The sequence below is a fragment of the Gadus morhua genome, chromosome 12 (genome assembly GCF_902167405.1).
Source record: "Gadus morhua chromosome 12, gadMor3.0, whole genome shotgun sequence".
Classification (NCBI taxonomy): domain Eukaryota; kingdom Metazoa; phylum Chordata; class Actinopteri; order Gadiformes; family Gadidae; genus Gadus; species Gadus morhua.
Window position 1 is genome coordinate 30,677,104 of NC_044059.1, and position 19,909 is coordinate 30,697,012.

Here is a 19,909-nt window from a genome sequence, read left to right on the forward strand (position 1 = left end):
TCCCCGAGGGGCAGCACATCGTGAGGGTCTCCCTGGAGCCGTCTCTGTCTGGAGCCGTCTCTGTCTGGAGCCGTCTGTCTGGAGTCGTTCTAAAGCCCATGTTTCGTTCTGTGACTACTTCCAGATCTCTTCCCCAGTGGGACTGGAAGCTTGCTGCGGATACCTGTGAAATAAACTGTTGACCCTCTGCCTCGTTCTTCAGGGTTTACATTGTAGCCGCTAAAGGTTAACGCGGTTAACCAACGTGGACTGGCATCGCCTAATAAATAAGCTCACGACCAATTGTGACTTAAGAATAAACCCCATACACTTATTACCGCAAGGCTGGCATTTAGTGACGATAAACCAGCGCCTCATGAAGATAAACCGTTGACTAAAAAGGTCCATAATATGCGTTACTAGTATCTGCTTAACTACTATCAAGTGACCAGTTGTAATCTTAGCTTAGCCTAGCCGTAAGAGGGCAATATCTGCGTGCGCAGTGGGAGGCGTGTCAATTCATAATGACGTAGACGAGTGCGACACGTGGGGCGTCTCGCGACACATCTCCCCGACCATCCAACATGGCGCTGGAGGGACCTTGTTATTGTTCTGCTGTCCGATGTTCTTCATCCTAAAGGAAGAGGAGACAAGGCTGAACGGGGACATGCGTGGATGACAAAGGCGTTCCGACATCATGCTGAGATCCACCGGGTTCTTCCGAGGCCTCGAGTGCCCGTTTTACTCGGACTCCACCGAGCTCCAGGCCGACAGACAGGGGTGCAACAGACCTTACTGTCACTTCAGACACAGCCGGCAGAGACGCGCGTCTCACGGCGCTGCCGTCGACAGTAGGAAGCAGAGAGTACCGGACTCCAAGCTCAAAGGTGCACACGGTCACTGTTGTGTGTTCGTAAAAACCTTTTAAAGCCTCTTTATGCTGTTCTCTATGTTCCGTTTCCACGACCTGAACAATGGTGTCACTTTGCTTGTAATGCGTTGCGTTGACGTCCTGGCTTTAAAACCTGTTCATTTATGTTTGTGTAGATCAAGCGTATGACCCGTTCAACCCGGAGGTGGTGTCACACAAAGAGCCGCAGGATGGGGAGGACCTCAGCGGGGCCCTGGAGCTGGTCAACCAGGCCATCAAGGAGGTCCAGAATGAAGTTGAGCGAGAGAAGAGGAAACTTTCTCGGATGGGTGACGACGAGTATGAGCCCACATCCAACAGAAGCCTGTCCACAGTGGAAGCTGTTAAAAAGCCCATTCCCAAAGCAGTGACCTCCCATCTGGCCTATGACCCTGGGAGTTATCAGATGACCTCATCAGAGTACAACCCGACCCCCAGCTGTAGCAAATACACCCTGGATGTGGACGTTAAGGGGGCCAACTCCATGGAGTATGTTCCCACGTCCAAGAGGAAACCTTCCCCACGCACACAGGCCACACGGTTCCCCTCCCTCCCCACCCCTACGTATTCAAGCAGCGCTTCGTCCAAGGGGAAGTACACTCTGGATAACTCCAAGCCAACTACAGATATGGAATATGACCCGCTCTCAAACTACTCTGCAAGAATTGCTGGCAAGCACAAAAAGGAAGAGAGTATAAAAGAGAACAGAGCGTCAGCCAAAGCAAGGCGGCCGTCCACAGACAAGGAGTATGTGCCGACCGCCAAGAGGCCCTGCCCCCGGAGCGCAGACACACAGAAGTACACGTGTTCAGATACCGATGAGGAGAGCTCTGGAACGGAGTACCGGCCCACCTCCCTCCACCGCCTCAAGAGGAGGGAGGGCAGTGCAGCGGCGGCGGGGAGGAGGGACCCCGCCAAGGGGCCGGAGCCTCTCCCGCAGAGGGGCAGAGAGGGGGCCAAGGAGCAGACCCCCCTGGACCCAGAGGGGTGCGAGTCCCGGCCCCCGACGGACGCAGAGAAGGAGAGGCTGCCAGCCAAACCCAGTCACAGCAAAACCTGCAAATCGGAAAAGACTTTGAAAGGAGAAAAGACGATGAAGGCGGCCGGCGGTAAAGTGAGCAGTAGCGATAACGGCAGGAAGGACAAGAGCTCGGCCAACAAATCGAGCAATGAGTGTGTGAAGAAGGACGGCCAAAGTTCAAGGCAGAGAGAGGACAAGAGGAAGGGGAAGGAGGCAAGTCCTAAAGTCCCCAGAGAACTGAAAGAGGAGAAGAGAGACGTGGGGAGGAGTAAGGCTGTGGAGAGGCTCCAGGGGGACTCAAGTAAAGAGCGAGCCAAGGGGCGCGAGAACGGTGTGGAGGAGAGCAAGAAGGCCAAGGTGTCTGACAAGCACAAGGACCACCAGCATAAAAACGGAAAACACGAGAGCAGCAAGAGGGTGAACGACGTGAGAAAGAACAGTAAAAACAGTTCCAATACCAGCAGCAAAAGCACTTCCAACAGCAGCCACGGTAAGACGGGCTCTGACCACAGTAAGGTGAGGCACCAAAGCAACGCCCCGGAGGCCGGGAAGGTGAAGGAGAAACGGCGAGCGCCCAGCCTGAGCCACGCAGACCTGTTTGGAGACGAGAGCCCCGACGGGGCGGGCGCAGACGAGTCCGATGAGGACGGGGAGGAGCAGGGCGAGGTGCTGGTGAGGAAGTCTGCGGACGCTTTGAAGAGACGGCGTGTGCTCATGCAGCCGCTGAAGGCCCCTTCGTCAGAGGAGGAGGAGGAGGGCCTGAGCATGGAGGACGGCCAGGCCGAGATGGACTTCTGTGGGGTGGACTTGTCGCTTTTCCAAGGGGACTTGGACTTCGACTCTGATCCGATGGAGGAGTGTTTAAGGATCTTCAACGAATCCAAAGACGTCAAGAAAGAAGACAAGGGAAGGCAGGCTAAACAGGTATGGACATTTTCTTTCTACTTTGCAGTGGCACAGAATGGGCTGACAAAAAGCTCTGTATCTTCCTGTTGGTGTTTAGAGTTACATCCTGTTGCTGTTAGGGCTATACCTCTTCCCATCCACTAGCTGCAACACAGGAAGGTAGCGCTTTATGATGAGTCAGGAAACAATAAAGAATAAAAATACACTTCATTGGGGTTAATGATTGAGACTTTTCTTTATTTTTTTTCTGGTAAAAGTATTTACTGACCTTGACTGCAGGCCAGGCCACCCGAAAAGTAAATAATAAAACCCAAAACTTATTCTGAAAATCTATCATAATATACAATCTAAATTTATTTCCAGGATTTCAAGTGTACGCAAAAGGCAACATTTTGAATGGTGGTGAAATTCAAAACATTGCAACCTGTATTGCATAAATGTTGTACATAAATGTTTAGAACAGATGTCTAAATTATCCATAACATAGATGTAATGTTTCAACAGCAATCTAATTAAACAAATCTCCAGTTTTCATAACTACCTAATGTAATGTAATGTAGGCTCTGACAAACAATATTGTTCCAATCAATTGGCTGCTAATGACTCCCTTGTCATTATGTGATTTAAATGAGTAGGAATGACAACTTGGGACAACATATCAAAATCACTGTCATTAAATCAAACCTGCCACCTGTTGTAACCTATTCACCAACTCTTCCTGTAAACCAAGAGGGAACATAAACTACACTTTTCACTGGAGTTTCACTCTATTAGCCTTCAGTTTCATGTCCGGTATTGTTTTTCATTCCCCCCCCCATTGAAAAAGACGTCTTTATTCTGATGTTGGATAATGTTTGGACAACCTTCAGTGTCCTGTAGTAATAGTTGAACATGCCCTTTTTCTCCTAGCCATGCCCAGATTCTGAAGAGGAGGAGGAAGGCAGCGAGAGCCCTTTAACCGGCCTCTTCCCCGGGCAGAGGAAGAGGGTTTCCCATTTTGCTGTCCAAGGAAGCGTGAGCAGGATATTAATACTTCCAGATGTCACTTATCCATCGAAGCATTTATTAGGAATGCCCTTGTAATTTGTATTGGAACCAAATACTTGGTGACTATTTGATTTTCGCTCAAATGGTACGTAGAATACGTTGAAATCATCCTCAGCTTTTCAGTCCGACCTGAAGAATCCAGGTCCTTAATTGTAGCAAAGAAGTTTTAATTGATTGTTTTTAAGGTTAAATCTAACCCTACCTAATGATATAAAGATTAATACCGTAGTAAACATCAACACCATTAGTAAACAACCAATAGTAAATTACAATAGACCATAAGTCAACTATCAAGTAATTGCTAGTTAATGCTTGTTACTGCATTAACTGCTTTGATGTCAAAGGTATTTTTTTTCCCCCTTATTGTAAAGTGAATATTTATCAATTCGACAATGTTTTCATGGAAAGACCACAGCATTCATTTCTAATTCAGTGATTGCCCTTCTTAACATTCTGATGATGTCTTGTGTCCAGTTAAGGGCATCATGTTTCAGGCATAATGGCCGGGAGCCTGGGTTAGGCTTAGGGTTAGAGTTAGGGTTAGGTTTAGGCTTAGGCTTAGGCTAGGCTTAGGGTTAGGGTTAGGGCTGACCCCAGTGCTCATTGAACCGTGTGGCGGGGTCCCCCAGGTCGAGGGGGCGCTGAGGGCGCCCGTGCGGCAGTCCCGGAGGCCCACGGCTCAGGAGATCTGCTACCAGCGGCTGCAGATGGCCCAGCAGCAGGCAGAGCAGCTGGCCCAGCAGCAGGCAGAGCAGCTGGCCCAGCAGCAGGCAGAGCAGCTGGCCGCCCCCGTCAGGAGCACATCTGTCAGGACCCCCGGAGTCAGGATCCCCGGAGTCAGGATCCCCGGGGTGAAGACCCCCGGAGCCAGGACCCCCTTAGCCTCCCCGAGCTCCAGCTTGGCCGGCGAGAGGAAGAGGGTGGCTCACCGTCCCAGCCTGCCTGGGCCCTCCTCCTCCCAAACCGGTACGTCTTCCAGTCACCATCCCTAACCCTAACCCTAAACCTAAGCCTAACCCTAGGGCTAGGCCTAGGCCTAGCTTCAGGAGGCTCTGTCACTGAACCACGGCTCACCGCTGAACAGCGTACAGCGTGTTGAAGTGGTGGACCTCCGCTGCAGGTAGAACGGTGTTCTGTCTTTCATTGATTGTCATGCGGTGGTTCTTTTGTATTGGTCTGTGTTCTCAGTGGAGCCAGCTGCCAGTCGCGTTCTGTCGCCCAACAGAACCCTCCCGGCCCACCTGTCTGTCCGGGCTCAGACGTCTGCCGGCATCCTGTCCAAGACCACCTCCACCGTGGTGCAGAAGAGACTGGCACACACCCCCACCATGAAGGTACCAACACACCCCACCATGAAGGTAGCAACACACCCCCACCATGAAGGTAGCAACACACCCCCACCATGAAGGTAGCAACACACCCCCACCATGAAGGTACCAACACACCCCCACCATGAAGGTACCAACACACCCCCACCATGAAGGTACCAACACACCCCCACCATGAAGGTACCAACACACCCCCACCATGAAAGTAGCAACACACCCCCACCATGAAGGTAGAAACACACACCTACAATATTACTCTCTGTTGAAATATTGCTGGTTTTTCATTGGCCCTGAGTTGACAAGATAATTCTCTTGTCCTGACGTTCAGACCTTGCTGCTCTATGTTGTGTAGCTCTAACACATTCAGACCGTGTTGCTATGTTTTGCTGCTCTATGTTGTGTAGCTATAACAGTCAAACCTTGTTGCTCTATGTTGTGTAGCTCTATGTTGTGTATCTCTAACATATTCAGACCGTGTTGCTCTATGTTGTGCTGCTCTATGTTGTGTAGCTTTAACAGTAAGACCTTGTTGCTCTATGTTGTGTAGCTCTAATAGTCAGACATTGTTGCTCTATGTTGTGCAGCTCTATGTTGTGTAGCTCTAACGGTCAGACCTTGTTGCTCTATGTTGTGTAGCTCTATGTTGTGTAGGTCTAACAGTCAGACCTTGTTGCTCTATGTTGTGTAGCTCTAACGGTCAGACCTGGTTGCTCTATGTTGTGTAGCTCTAACAGTCGGACCTTGTTGCTCTATGTTGTGTAGCTCTATGTTGTGTAGCTCTAACAGTCGGACCTTGTTGCTCTATGTTGTGTAGCTCTAACGGTCAGACCTTGTTGCTCTATTTTGTGTAGCTCTATGTTGTGTAGCTCTAACGGTCAGACCTTGTTGCTCTATGTTGTGTAGCTCTATGTTGTGTAGGTTTAACAGTCAGACCTTGTTGCTCTATGTTGTGTAGCTCTAACGGTCAGACCTGGTTGCTCTATGTTGTGTAGCTCTAACGGTCAGACCTTGTTGCTCTATTTTGTGTAGCTCTATGTTGTGTAGCTCTAACGGTCAGACCTTGTTGCTCTATTTTGTGTAGCTCTATGTTGTGTAGCTCTAACAGTCGGACCTTGTTGCTCTATGTTGTGTAGCTCTAACGGTCAGACCTTGTTGCTCTATGTTGTGTAGCTCTATGTTGTGTAGCTCTAACGGTCAGACCTTGTTGCTCTATTTTGTGTAGCTCTATGTTGTGTAGCTCTAACGGTCAGACCTTGTTGCTCTATTTTGTGTAGCTCTATGTTGTGTAGCTCTAACGGTCAGACCTTGTTGCTCTATGTTGTGTAGCTCTATGTTGTGTAGCTCTAACGGTCAGACCTTGTTGCTCTATTTTGTGTAGCTCTATGTTGTGTAGCTCTAACGGTCAGACCTTGTTGCTCTATTTTGTGTAGCTCTATGTTGTGTAGCTCTAACGGTCAGACCTTGTTGCTCTATTTTGTGTAGCTCTATGTTGTGTAGCTCTAACGGTCAGACCTTGTTGCTCTATTTTGTGTAGCTCTATGTTGTGTAGCTCTAACGGTCAGACCTTGTTGCTCTATTTTGTGTAGCTCTATGTTGTGTAGCTCTAACGGTCAGACCTTGTTGCTCTATTTTGTGTAGCTCTATGTTGTGTAGCTCTAACGGTCAGACCTTGTTGCTCTATGTTGTGTAGCTCTATGTTGTGTAGCTCTAACGGTCAGACCTGGTTGCTCTATGTTGTGTAGCTCTAACAGTCGGACCTTGTTGCTCTATGTTGTGTAGCTCTAACGGTCAGACCTGGTTGCTCTATGTTGTGTAGCTCTAACAGTCGGACCTTGTTGCTCTATGTTGTGTAGCTCTAACGGTCAGACCTTGTTGCTCTATTTTGTGTAGCTCTATGTTGTGTAGCTCTAACGGTCAGACCTTGTTGCTCTATTTTGTGTAGCTCTATGTTGTGTAGCTCTAACGGTCAGACCTTGTTGCTCTATTTTGTGTAGCTCTATGTTGTGTAGCTCTAACGGTCAGACCTTGTTGCTCTATTTTGTGTAGCTCTATGTTGTGTAGCTCTAACGGTCAGACCTGGTTGCTCTATGTTGTGTAGCTCTAACAGTCGGACCTGGTTGCTCTATGTTGTGTAGCTCTAACGGTCAGACCTGGTTGCTCTATGTTGTGTAGCTCTATGTTGTGTAGCTCTAACGGTCAGACCTGGTTGCTCTATGTTGTGTAGCTCTATGTTGTGTAGCTCTAACGGTCAGACCTTGTTGCTCTATGTTGTGTAGCTCTATGTTGTGTAGCTCTAACGGTCAGACCTTGTTGCTCTATGTTGTGTAGCTCTATGTTGTGTAGCTCTAACGGTCAGACCTTGTTGATCTATTTTGTGTAGCTCTATGTTGTGTAGCTCTAACGGTCAGACCTTGTTGCTCTATGTTGTGTAGCTCTATGTTGTGTAGCTCTAACGGTCAGACCTGGTTGCTCTATGTTGTGTAGCTCTATGTTGTGTAGCTCTATGTTGTGTAGCTCTAACGGTCAGACCTTGTTGCTCTCCGGTCTCAGAGCTCCTCCCTGAAGAGGCCAGTCATCCCCACAGAGTTCGGGGCCAAGGTGCCGACCAACGTCCGGCAGCGCTACCTCCACATCTTCATCGATGAATGTGTCAAGTTCTGCCCCTCGGAGGAAGCGGCCTTCCACATGGTACGCACTTTCAGTTTAATTTGACGTTTGATGTCCATTATTAAAGGACGATAAAGAATTGTTATCCAAGCAGCATATCTGTACGTGCAAACAACACGAACAACCAGTGGTGTGCTGTTTCAGGCGCTGGACGAGGAGAAGGTCGTCTACGATCGGAGCAGCAGTAAGAACATCTACCTCAACGTGGCCGTCAACACGCTGAAGAAGCTCCGTGGCAAGAGCGGAGCCCCCCCGGCCCCGCCCCCCAGTACGTGAACCCCCCTCCCAACCAGTACATCCCCTCCACCCCCCCTCCCAACCAGCCCACTACATCCTTCCCCCCGTCCCCCATCTGCTGTTTTCAGCAGAGGTGTTCTCTCCTCCCATGACTCTTGTATGAGGTCTGTCCTTTCGATGTGTTCTGAGCATCAGAAGCTAACGTGTGTGTGTGTGTGTGTGTGTGTGTGTGTGTGTGTGTGTGTGTGTGTGTGTGTGTGTGGGGGGCTCCTCTACAGAGGCGGTGGGCTCTGCTGCTCACCGTAGGACCATGACCCATGAGGAGGTGCTTGGCGGGCGGATGGCTGCCACCACCAGCTTCACCCTCAACAGGACGGGCAGGCAGAGCGAGGAGCAGCCCTGCGGTGAGCTCCCAGGACGTCCTGTCTGAATGTCCCCTCTGGGACCAGAGGCGGTGTCTGATGTGGGATGTGCGGGTTCTGCCGTAGGGGCGGCGTTGTACAGGAAGCTGAAGGCCTACCTGATGACGGAGGAGCAGCTGCAGGAGCACGGCTACCCCCGAGCCAGCGCTGAGTCCTCGGGGAGGGCTGTGATCCACAACCAGCCGGAGAGGAAGGCCCTGGCGGACGGTGAGGAGTGGGGTTAGGGCTGGGAATAGTGTAGAGTTAGGGTTAGTAATAATGTAGAGTTAGGGCTGGGAATAGTGTAGAGTTAGGGTTAGTAATAATGTAGAGTTAGGGTTAGTAATAATGTAGAGTTAGGGTTAGTAATGATGTAGAGTTAGGGTTAGTAATAATGTAGAGTTAGGGTTAGTAATAATGTAGAGTTAGGGCTGGGAATAGTGTAGAGTTAGGGTTAGTAATAATGTAGAGTTAGGGTTAGTAATAATGTAGAGTTAGGGTTAGTAATGATGTAGTTAGGGTCAGTAATGATGTAGAGTTAGGGTTAGTAATAATGTAGAGTTTGGGTTAGTAATGATGTAGAGTTAGGGTTAGTAATAATGTAGAGTTAGGGTTAGTAATAATGTAGAGTTAGGGTTGGTAATAATGTAGAGTTAGGGCTGGGAATAGTGTAGAGTTAGGGTTAGTAATAATGTAGAGTTAGGGTTAGTAATGATGTAGAGTTAGGGTTAGTAATGATGTAGAGTTAGGGTTAGTAATAATGTAGAGTTAGGGTTAGTAATAATGTAGAGTTAGGGTTAGTAATAATGTAGAGTTAGGGTTAGTAATGATGTAGAGTTAGGGTTAGTAATAATGTAGAGTTAGGGTTGGTAATAATGTAGAGTTAGGGTTAGTAATAATGTAGAGTTAGGGTTAGTAATAATGTAGAGTTAGGGTTAGTAATGATGTAGAGTTAGGGTTAGTAATGATGTAGAGTTAGGGTTAGTAATAATGTAGAGTTAGGGTTGGTAATAATGTAGAGTTAGGGTTGGTAATAATGTAGAGTTAGGGTTAGTAATAATTAGTGGTGCAACGGTTCACGGGTTTCCCGTGATCCGTACGGATCAACCATCACGGTTCGGGACGCAAGTGATCCGCGGATCGGCTGATTAAAAAAAAAAAGTTGTGCGTTGACGTGATCAGCGCATGTTTAGAAGACAATTCCGGTATTAACAACATCACCAAGTATCGTAGCGAAATACAGTTTCTGTTGTGTTTTATTTGGCGTTCCGTAAATCCCATTGAAACGTAAACCGGAACCGGAACCGGACGTCTTTAGGTTTGGTTGTAGTCTTTTCGCGTATCAACAGTAGGGCTAGAACCGAGCGAAAAGACTACAACCAACCCCCCTTGAAAAGAGCATGAGTCTCCCAACCGAAATCAATGGATTTACAAAATGCCAAATAAAACACCACAGAAACTGTATTTCGCTACCAAACTAAAAAAAAGAAGATAAGGATGTCTGCATTGCCTTGGGAGAGTGTAGACTCTAAACTCCCCAGGCAATGCAGACATCCTGAATTGTAAATCCAGGGTTAGGGATTAGTTACTATCCATGTTATAAAGAAGAAGGAATAATGCCTCAAATTGCACATTTTTTAAATATTGACCATGCTTAAAGGAAGCAGGATTATTACCTAATCTTTCACTTTATTTTGTTTTTACAGTTAAAATATTTTATTTAAAGTCACTTTTGTCTTGTTATCTTCATTGTTGTTGTTGATCCGAAAATGATCCGACCCGTGACTCAAAAACCGTGACCCGATCCGAACCGTGAGCTTTGTGATCCGTTGCACCCCTAGTAATAATGTAGAGTTAGGGTTAGTAATGATGTAGAGTTAGGGTTAGTAATGATGTAGAGTTAGGGTTAGTAATGATGTAGAGTTAGGGTTAGTAATAATGTAGAGTTAGGGTTAGTAATAATGTAGAGTTAGGGTTAGTAATAATGTAGAGTTAGGGTTGGTAATAATGTAGAGTTAGGGTTAGTAATAATGTAGAGTTAAGGTTAGTAATAATGTAGAGTTAGGGTTAGTAATAATGTAGAGTTAGGGTTAGTAATAATGTAGAGTTAGGGTTAGTAATAATGTAGAGTTAGGGTTAGTAATAATGTAGAGTTAGGGTTAGTAATAATGTAGAGTTAGGGTTAGTAATGATGTAGAGTTAGGGTTAGTAATGATGTAGAGTTAGGGTTAGTAATGATGTAGAGTTAGGGTTAGTAATAATGTAGAGTTAGGGTTAGTAATAATGTAGAGTTAGGGTTAGTAATAATGTAGAGTTAGGGTTGGTAATAATGTAGAGTTAGGGTTAGTAATAATGTAGAGTTAAGGTTAGTAATAATGTAGAGTTAGGGTTAGTAATAATGTAGAGTTAGGGTTAGTAATAATGTAGAGTTAGGGTTAGTAATAATGTAGAGTTAGGGTTAGTAATAATGTAGAGTTAGGGTTAGTAATAATGTAGAGTTAGGGTTAGTAATAATGTAGAGTTAGGGTTAGTAATAATGTAGAGTTAGGGTTAGTAATAATGTAGAGTTAGGGTTAGTAATAATGTAGAGTTAGGGTTAGTAATAATGTAGAGTTAGGGTTAGTAATAATGTAGAGTTAGGGTTAGTAATAATGTAGAGTTAGGGTTAGTAATAATGTAGGGTTAGGGTTAGTAATAATGTAGAGTTAGGGTTAGTAATAATGTAGAGTTAGGGTTAGGGCTGGTAATAATGTAGAGTTAGGGTTAGTAATAATGTAGAGTTAGGGTTAGTAATAATGTAGAGTTAGGGTTAGTAATTATGTAGAGTTAGGGTTAGTAATAATGTAGAGTTAGGGTTAGTAATAATGTAGAGTTAGGGTTAGTAATAATGTAGAGTTAGGGTTAGTAATAATGTAGAGTTAGGGTTAGTAATAATGTAGAGTTAGGGTTAGTAATAATGTAGAGTTAGGGTTAGTAATAATGTAGAGTTAGGGTTAGTAATGATGTAGAGTTAGGGTTAGTAATGATGTAGAGTTAGGGTTAGTAATGATGTAGAGTTAGGGCAGGTAATAATGTAGAGTTAGGGTTAGTAATAATGTAGAGTTAGGGTTAGGGCTGGTAATAATGTAGAGTTAGGGTTAGTAATAATGTAGAGTTAGGGTTAGTAATAATGTAGAGTTAGGGTTAGGGCTGGTAATAATGTAGAGTTAGGGTTAGTAATAATGTAGGGTTAGGGTTAGTAATAATGTAGAGTTAGGGTAGAGTTAGGGTTAGTAATAATGTAGAGTTAGGGTTAGTAATAATGTAGAGTTAGGGTTAGTAATAATGTAGAGTTAGGGTTAGTAATAATGTAGAGTTAGGGTTAGTAATAATGTAGAGTTAGGGTTAGTAATAATGTAGAGTTAGGGTTAGTAATAATGTAGAGTTAGGGTTAGTAATGATGTAGAGTTAGGGTTAGTAATGATGTAGAGTTAGGGTTAGTAATAATGTAGAGTTAGGGTTAGTAATGATGTAGAGTTAGGGTTAGTAATAATGTAGAGTTAGGGTTAGTAATAATGTAGAGTTAGGGTTAGTAATGATGTAGAGTTAGGGTTAGTAATGATGTAGAGTTAGGGTTAGTAATGATGTAGAGTTAGGGCAGGTAATAATGTAGAGTTAGGGTTAGTAATAATGTAGAGTTAGGGTTAGGGCTGGTAATAATGTAGAGTTAGGGTTAGTAATAATGTAGAGTTAGGGTTAGGGCTGGTAATAATGTAGAGTTAGGGTTAGTAATAATGTAGAGTTAGGGTTAGTAATAATGTAGAGTTAGGGTTAGTAATAATGTAGAGTTAGGGTTAGTAATAATGTAGAGTTAGGGTTAGTAATAATGTAGAGTTAGGGTTAGTAATAATGTAGAGTTAGGGTTGGTTTTAATGTAGAGTTAGGGTTGGTTTTAATGTAGAGTTAGGGTTAGTAATAATGTAGAGTTAGGGTTAGTAATAATGTAGAGTTAGGGTTAGTAATAATGTAGAGTTAGGGTTAGTAATAATGTAGAGTTAGGGTAAGTAATAATGTAGAGTTAGGGTTAGTAATAATGTAGAGTTAGGGTTAGTAATAATGTAGAGTTAGGGTTAGGGCTGGTAATAATGTAGAGTTAGGGTAAGTAATAATGTAGAGTTAGGGTTAGTAATAATGTAGTTAGTGTACATTTTTTTTTATTATCCCATTCATCTCCCAGTCATCACAATTACAGGAACATTAAATGGAACAAGCCATGTCACAAATACCCCCCCATTGTGAACGCTCAGATGCCATTTTGTTCCTTTGACTAAATATGAAGCACCAAAGTCTTTAAATCAAATAAAAATAATTTTTAAAAACAAATATAACAGATTTCCTTTTGAACTTGGTTAATGGAAAAAGAGTGACCACAGCATATTCACCAATATTCCTTTTATGGGCTTAACAAGCGAGACATGCGACTGCAGTCCCTCTGAGTACGAGACGTTCCTCCTCATCACTCAGCGGTCGCTGCTCGTGGTCTGATCTTCCACTTTGTCCACTAACTGTTCCAGTCCCTCTGAGTACGAGACGTTCCTCCTCGTCACTCAGCGGTCGCTGCTCGTGGTCTGATCTTCCACTTTGTCCACTAACTGTTCCAGTCCCTCTGAGTACGAGACGTTCCTCCTCATCACTCAGCGGTCGCTGCTCGTGGTCTGATCTTCCACTTTGTCCACTAACTGTTCCAGCGTTCTCAAAGACCTGCTGTCGATGCGGGGCTGAGTACAAGGTCAACGTGAAAGGCAGCTGTGTGCGCAGAGAAGAGTGTAACCACCACTGGGGTCGCTTGAGGAGGAACAAAGGTAGGTTGACCTCCTAACTAACCCTAGCTAGGGTTATCTTACCCCAACATCTAGCTCTTATTGGCCACTTTCTGTCCGCTGCTGTTCCTGTTTACAGGGAATTAACAAGTGCTCCAAATACCAGACGTAGCATACTGCCCCTAACCCTAACCACCCATCCGACCAGATCCCTTAGCTGCTCGAAGCTTACTGCTCTGAGAACCACTGTGATAGGACGACATTAGGAACAGCCCTCCACTGTGATAGGACGACTTTAGGAACAGCCCTCCACTGTGATAGGACGACATTAGGAACAGCCCTCCACTGTGATAGGACGATATTAGGAACAGCCCGCCTCCACTGTGATAGGACGACATTAGGAACAGCCCTCCACTGTGATAGGACGACATTAGGAACAGCCCTCCACTGTGATAGGACGACTTTAGGAACAGCCCTCCACTGTGATAGGACGACATTAGGAACAGCCCTCCATTGTGATAGGACGATATTAGGAACAGCCCGCCTCCACTGTGATAGGACGACATTAGGAACAGCCCTCCACTGTGATAGGACGACATTAGGAACAGCCCTCCTCCACTGTGATAGGACGACATTAGGAACAGCCCTCCACTGTGATAGGACGACATCAGGAACAGCCCTCCACTGTGATAGGACGACATTAGGAACAGCCCTCCTCCACTGTGATAGGACGACATTAGGAACAGCCCTCCTCCACTGTGATAGGACGACATTAGGAACAGCCCTCCACTGTGATAGGACGACATTAGGAACAGCCCTCCACTGTGATAGGACGACATTAGGAACAGCCCTCCTCCACTGTGATAGGACGACATTAGGAACAGCCCTCCTCCACTGTGATAGGACGACATTGGGAACAGCCCTCCACTGTGATAGGACGACATTAGGAACAGCCCTCCACTGTGATAGGACGACATTAGGAACAGCCCTCCTCCACTGTGATAGGACGACATTAGGAACAGCCCTCCTCCACTGTGATAGGACGACATTAGGAACAGCCCTCCACTGTGATAGGACGACATTAGGAACAGCCCTCCTCCACTGTGATAGGACGACATTAGGAACAGCCCTCCTCCACTGTGATAGGACGACATTAGGAACATCCCTCCTCCACTGTGATAGGACGACATTAGGAACAGCCCTCCTCCACTGTGATAGGACGACATTAGGAACAGCCCTCCTCCACTGTGATAGGACGACATCAGGAACAGCCCTCCACTGTGATAGGACGACATTAGGAACAGCCCTCCACTGTGATAGGACGACATTAGGAACAGCCCTCCACTGTGATAGGACGACATTAGGAACAGCCCTCCACTGTGATAGGACGACATCAGGAACAGCCCTCCACTGTGATAGGACGACATTAGGAACAGCCCTCCACTGTGATAGGACGACATTAGGAACAGCCCTCCTCCACTGTGATAGGACGACATTAGGAACAGCCCTCCACTGTGATAGGATGACATTAGGAACAGCCCTTTTTTCAAACCCTTACCCCTGGCCATATCGAGGCTCACTAAATGACTAATAACTTATTATCTTTGAGACGTATTGGAATAACAGTTTGTGGCTAAGACCCTGGGTTTGGGGAAGAAGGGGAGGGGCTGGAGCTGAAACACATTCAGATATTATGATAAATAACTACCTTCAAATAGTGGGTGAAATATCACAGCTATCCCATTTAGATTATTTATCCATTTTAGGCGCATGTTTATTGTTCGGGCGGCTTAAAGGTTGATTTGTGTTTGGTTTCGTCCTTCGCTCTGCACTTACCCCCGCGTGGTCTTTGATCGTTGCGAGGCTGTACCGTGTTGTTGTTGTGACGACCGCTGGTCTGCCCCTCATCCTGCTCTCCCCCCTCCCCCCCTCCCCCTCTCCCTCCCTCTTCTCCCAGGGGCCGGGGGCTGGGAGACCAACTACAACTGCTGCTCGGGACCCGTGGGCACTCCGGGCTGCCAGGTGTCCAAGGTGAGAACCCCCTCCTGGTCCTGGGCTCCCTGCGGACACGGCAGAGGGATGAGTCTGTCTGTGTCTGGATCCATATCTCACCATGCTATGTGTGTATCACGTATAGACCAGCCCACCAGGGGGCAGTGCTCTCGCTAAGGTTTGGTCACTGTCTTACGTATCCCCCCCACAGCAACATGTGCAGGATGGCCGTAAGGAGTCGGTGGAGGGCTACGTCAAGACCTTCAGTAAGGCTCTCCCACCCGATGGCGACGGAGGGGTCTATGCCCTCGACTGTGAAATGGTGAGCTGAACCCCCCACTGACCCCCCACTGACCCCCCTGACCCCCCCGACCTCTGAGCGGCCGGCCCCCAGCCTCCCTCGTAGTGGCGGCGTGCGGCCCAGCGTGTGAGGAGTGGTCTGCAGTGCATGCTGGGAATTGAAGTGCCGTGATGCAGGCCAGAATGAAGTGGAAACTCAAATGATGGATTGGATGGAGCTGCTCCTCGGGCTCTTTGGCGCCTGCCCTGTGAGGGTCCCTCCCTCCCTTCCTCCTGCTGCTCTGATTGGTTCTGCTTCCTTCCATCAGTGCTACACCAAGCAGGGTCTGGAGCTGACCCGCGTGACAGTGGTCAACGCAGAGCTGAAGGTCATCTACGACACCTTCGTCAAACCCGAGAGCAAAGTAGTGGATTACAACACGAGGTGAGACCACTGCAAGCCTCTAGGTTAGGGTTAACCCTAGGGTTAGGCTTAACCCTAACCCTAGGGTTAACCCTAACCTAACCCAAGGGTGAGGCTTACCTTAACCCTAACCTAGGACACTGGAACCGCCCTGAGCCTCAGACAGAGCCTCAGACAGAGCCTCAGACTGAGCCTCAGTCTGAGCCTCAGACTGAGGCTCTGTCTGAGGCTCTGTCTGAGGCTCCGTCAGGCGCTCTGAACAGCTCTGTGTCACGGCGTAGGTTCTCTGGGGTTACGGAGGAGGACCTGGACAACACCACCATCACTCTGAGGGACGTGCAGGCAGTGCTGCTCAGCATGTTCAGCGCTGAGTCCATCCTCCTGGGCCACAGCCTGGAGAGCGACCTGCTGGCACTCAAGGTACTCAGCACCTTCTACCTGCCTCTGTACCAAAGGGCTTCCCTCTGTCACACAGACTCTCAGGACCCCTCTCTGACATAGGATATAGATATAGTATATAGATAGAGCATATAGATACTAGAGCAATCATGAAAGGGAGGGAGGGCAATGTGGGTAACTGATGATGAAGGCTGGTCGATGGTGGCAATGTGTTAGCCTGGAGGATGTGGTGGCAGGCTGCCCAAGGGGCACAGCTCGGTCCGGACCTACTCAGCAAACGATGGCCTCTGTCTCTGTCTCTGTCTCTGTCTCTGTCTCTGTCTCTCTCTGTCTCTCTGTCTCTCTGTCTCTCTCTGTCTCTGTCTCAGAGTAAATAATGGTCTCTCTCTCTTTCTCTGTCTCTGTCTCTGTCTCTCTGTCTGTCTCTCTCTGTCTCTGTCTCTGTCTCTGTCTGTCTCTGTCTGTCTCTCTCTCTCTCTGTCTCTCTCTGTCTCTGTCTCAGAGTAAATAATGGTCTCTCTCTCTTTCTCTGTCTCTCTGTCTCTGTCTCTCGCTGTCTCTCTCAGAGTAAATAATGGTCTCTGTCTCTCTCTGAGTAAATAATGTTCTCTCTCTCTGTCTCTGTCTCTCTCAGAGTAAATAATGGTCTCTCTCTCTCTCTGTCTCTCTCTGTCTCTCTGTCTCTGTCTCTGTCTCTGTCTCTCGCTGTCTCTCTCTCAGAGTAAATAATGGTCTCTGTCTCTCTCAGAGTAAATAATGTTCTCTCTCTCTCTGTCTCTGTCTCTCTCAGAGTAAATAATGGTCTCTCTGTCTCTCTGTCTCTGTCTCTGTCTCTGTCTCTGTCTCTGTCTCTGTCTCTGTCTCTGTCTCTCTCAGAGTAAATAATGGTCTCTCTCTCTCTCTGTCTCTGTCTCTGTCTCTCGCTGTCTCTCTCTGAGTAAATAATGGTCTCTGTCTCTCTTTGAGTAAATAATGTTCTCTCTCTCTGTCTCTGTCTCTCTCAGAGTAAATAATGGTCTCTCTCTATCTCTGTCTCTCTGTCTCTCTGTCTCTTTCTCTGTCTCTGTCTCTCGCTGTCTCTCTCTCAGAGTAAATAATGGTCTCTGTCTCTCTCAGAGTAAATAATGTTCTCTCTCTCTCTGTCTCTGTCTCTCTGTCTCTGTCTCTCTCAGAGTAAATAATGGTCTCTCTGTCTCTCTGTCTCTGTCTCTGTCTCTGTCTCTCTCTGTCTCTGTCTCTGTCTCTGTCTCTCTTAGAGTAAATAATGGTCTCTGTCTCTTCCAGGTCATCCACAGCACAGTGATTGACACCTCCATTGTGTTCCCTCACCGCATCGGCCTGCCCTACAAACGCGCCCTCAGGAACCTGATGGCCGACCACCTGAAGCGCATCATCCAGGACAACGGTGAGATGGGCACTGGGCAGAGCCTACTGGTTACAGTGGCACTGGGCGGAGCCTACTGGTTATAGTGGCACTGGGCGGAGCCTACTGGTTATAGTGGCACTGGGCGGAGCCTACTGGTTATAGTGGCACTGGGCAGAGCCTACTGGTTATAGTGGCACTGGGCAGAGCCTACTGGTTATAGTCGCACTGGGCAGAGCCTACTTGTTATATTGGCACTGGGCAGAGCCTACTGGTTATAGTGGCACTGGGCAGAGCCTACTGGTTGTCATGGCACTGGGCAGAGCCTACTGGTTGTCATGGCACTGGGCAGAGCCTACTGGTTATAGTGGCACTGGGCAGAGCCTACTGGTTATAGTGGCACTGGGCAGAGCCTACTGGTTATAGTGGCACTGGGCAGAGCCTACTGGTTGTCATGGCACTGGGCAGAGCCTACTGGTTATAGTGGCACTGGGCAGAGCCTACTGGTTATAGTGGCACTGGGCAGAGCCTACTGGTTATAGTGGCACTGGGCGGAGCCTACTGGTTATAGTGGCACTGGGCAGAGCCTACTGGTTATAGTGGCACTGGGCAGAGCCTACTGGTTATAGTCGCACTGGGCAGAGCCTACTGGTTATAGTCGCACTGGGCAGAGCCTACTGGTTGTCATGGCCCAACACATTGAGTGTGTAGAGGCCTTCTGTGTGCTTATCCCCTCATGCTTCACACCCAGTGAGCTGTATCTCCATCCCCATTGGTCCACTGCGCTGCTTCACACCCAGTGAGCTGTATCTCCATCCCCATTGGTCCACTGCGCTGCTTCACACCCAGTGAGCTGTATCTCCATCCCCATTGGTCCAGTGCGCTGCTTCACACCCAGTGAGCTGTATCTCCATCCCCATTGGTCCACTGCGCTGCTTCACACCCAGTGAGCTGTATCTCCATCCCCATTGGTCCACTGCGCTGCTTCACACCCAGTGAGCTGTATCTCCATCCCCATTGGTCCACTGCGCTGCTTCACACCCAGTGAGCTGTATCTCCATCCCCATTGGTCCACTGCGCTGCTTCACACCCAGTGAGCTGTATCTCCATCCCCATTGGTCCACTGCGCTGCTTCACACCCAGTGAGCTGTATCTCCATCCCCATTGGTCCACTGCGCTGCTTCACACCCAGTGAGCTGTATCTCCATCCCCATTGGTCCACTGCGCTGCTTCACACCCAGTGAGCTGTATCTCCATCCCCATTGGTCCACTGCGCTGCTTCACACCCAGTGAGCTGTATCTCCATCCCCATTGGTCCACTGCGCTGCTTGGATCATGACTGTTTGTGTGCTTGTGTTCCCAGTGGATGGCCACGACTCCAGCGAAGACGCCAGCGCCTGCATGCAGCTGATGTTCTGGAAGCTGAAGGAGGACGCAAAGGTCAAGAGATGACCTCCAACACCACCGGGACCGCACCACTCAGCTGCTGGGACACACAGCTACTGGGACACACAGGCTACTGGGACCCACAGGCTGCTGGGACCCACAGGCTACTGGGACCCACATGCTACTGGGACCCACATGCTACTGGGACCCACATGCTATTGGGACCCACAGGCTACTGGGACCCACAGGCTGCTGGGACCCACAGCTACTGGGACCCACAGCTACTGGGACCCACAGGCTGCTGGGACCCACAGCTACTGGGACCCACAGGCTGCTGGGACCCACAGGCTACTGGGACACACAGCTGCTGGGACCCACAGCTACTGGGACCCACAGCTACTGGGACCCACAGCTACTGGGACACACAACCTTTTCATGGGGACGCTTCGTTAATAAGTCCCTTTTTAACTTCGTTAAAGAAAAGGGCATTGTGTTTATTAGTGTAATTATTAGTAAATGACCTAACGCGCTGTTTTGTGTTTAAAGCGTCAGATGAAAAAGACTTAAGCGCTGTAAATATGCTGTAAGTAGTTTTGTATACGTTCATTTCTGTTTGTTTAAGTTTTCTATTAAAACACAGAAAAGTAATTAATTAATCTAGTTGCTGTCTTATTAGTACATTGATCTTCCTACCAAGACGTTGTACTTTGTTGAGAAGGACAGCAGGTTGGTGTCCGCCCGTCCGTCCGTCCCCGTCTTGACGGCAGCAGG

At 47.7% G+C, this 19,909-nt stretch overlaps 2 protein-coding genes across 2 annotated transcripts in view; one reads left to right on the forward strand and one right to left on the reverse strand.

Annotated features, from left to right (window-relative positions):
• Positions 1 to 19,909, reverse strand: part of myo1f (myosin IF) — a 308,989-nt gene that overhangs the window by 50,350 nt on the left and 238,730 nt on the right.
• rexo1 (REX1, RNA exonuclease 1 homolog) lies at positions 507 to 19,794 on the forward strand. The gene is made up of 16 exons (XM_030373349.1): positions 507 to 866; positions 1,027 to 2,834; positions 3,726 to 3,830; positions 4,493 to 4,829; positions 5,052 to 5,197; positions 7,742 to 7,879; positions 8,003 to 8,126; positions 8,374 to 8,499; positions 8,584 to 8,724; positions 13,224 to 13,337; positions 15,253 to 15,326; positions 15,499 to 15,609; positions 15,896 to 16,011; positions 16,272 to 16,410; positions 17,674 to 17,794; positions 19,116 to 19,794. The coding sequence occupies exons 1-16, from the start codon at positions 677 to 679 to the stop codon at positions 19,202 to 19,204; spliced, it is 3,879 nt and encodes a 1,292-aa protein (XP_030229209.1). The 5' UTR covers positions 507 to 676; the 3' UTR covers positions 19,205 to 19,794.

Bases quoted from the DNA above. Each gene is read 5' to 3' on its own strand.
- rexo1 (XM_030373349.1), top strand. From the start codon at position 677: ATGCTGAGATCCACCGGGTTCTTCCGAGGCCTCGAGTGCCCGTTTTAC. The intron at 8,500-8,583 runs GTGAGCTCCCAG...GTTCTGCCGTAG, and splicing joins GAGCGAGGAGCAGCCCTGCG to GGGCGGCGTTGTACAGGAAG. The intron at 17,795-19,115 runs GTGAGATGGGCA...TTGTGTTCCCAG, and splicing joins GCGCATCATCCAGGACAACG to TGGATGGCCACGACTCCAGC.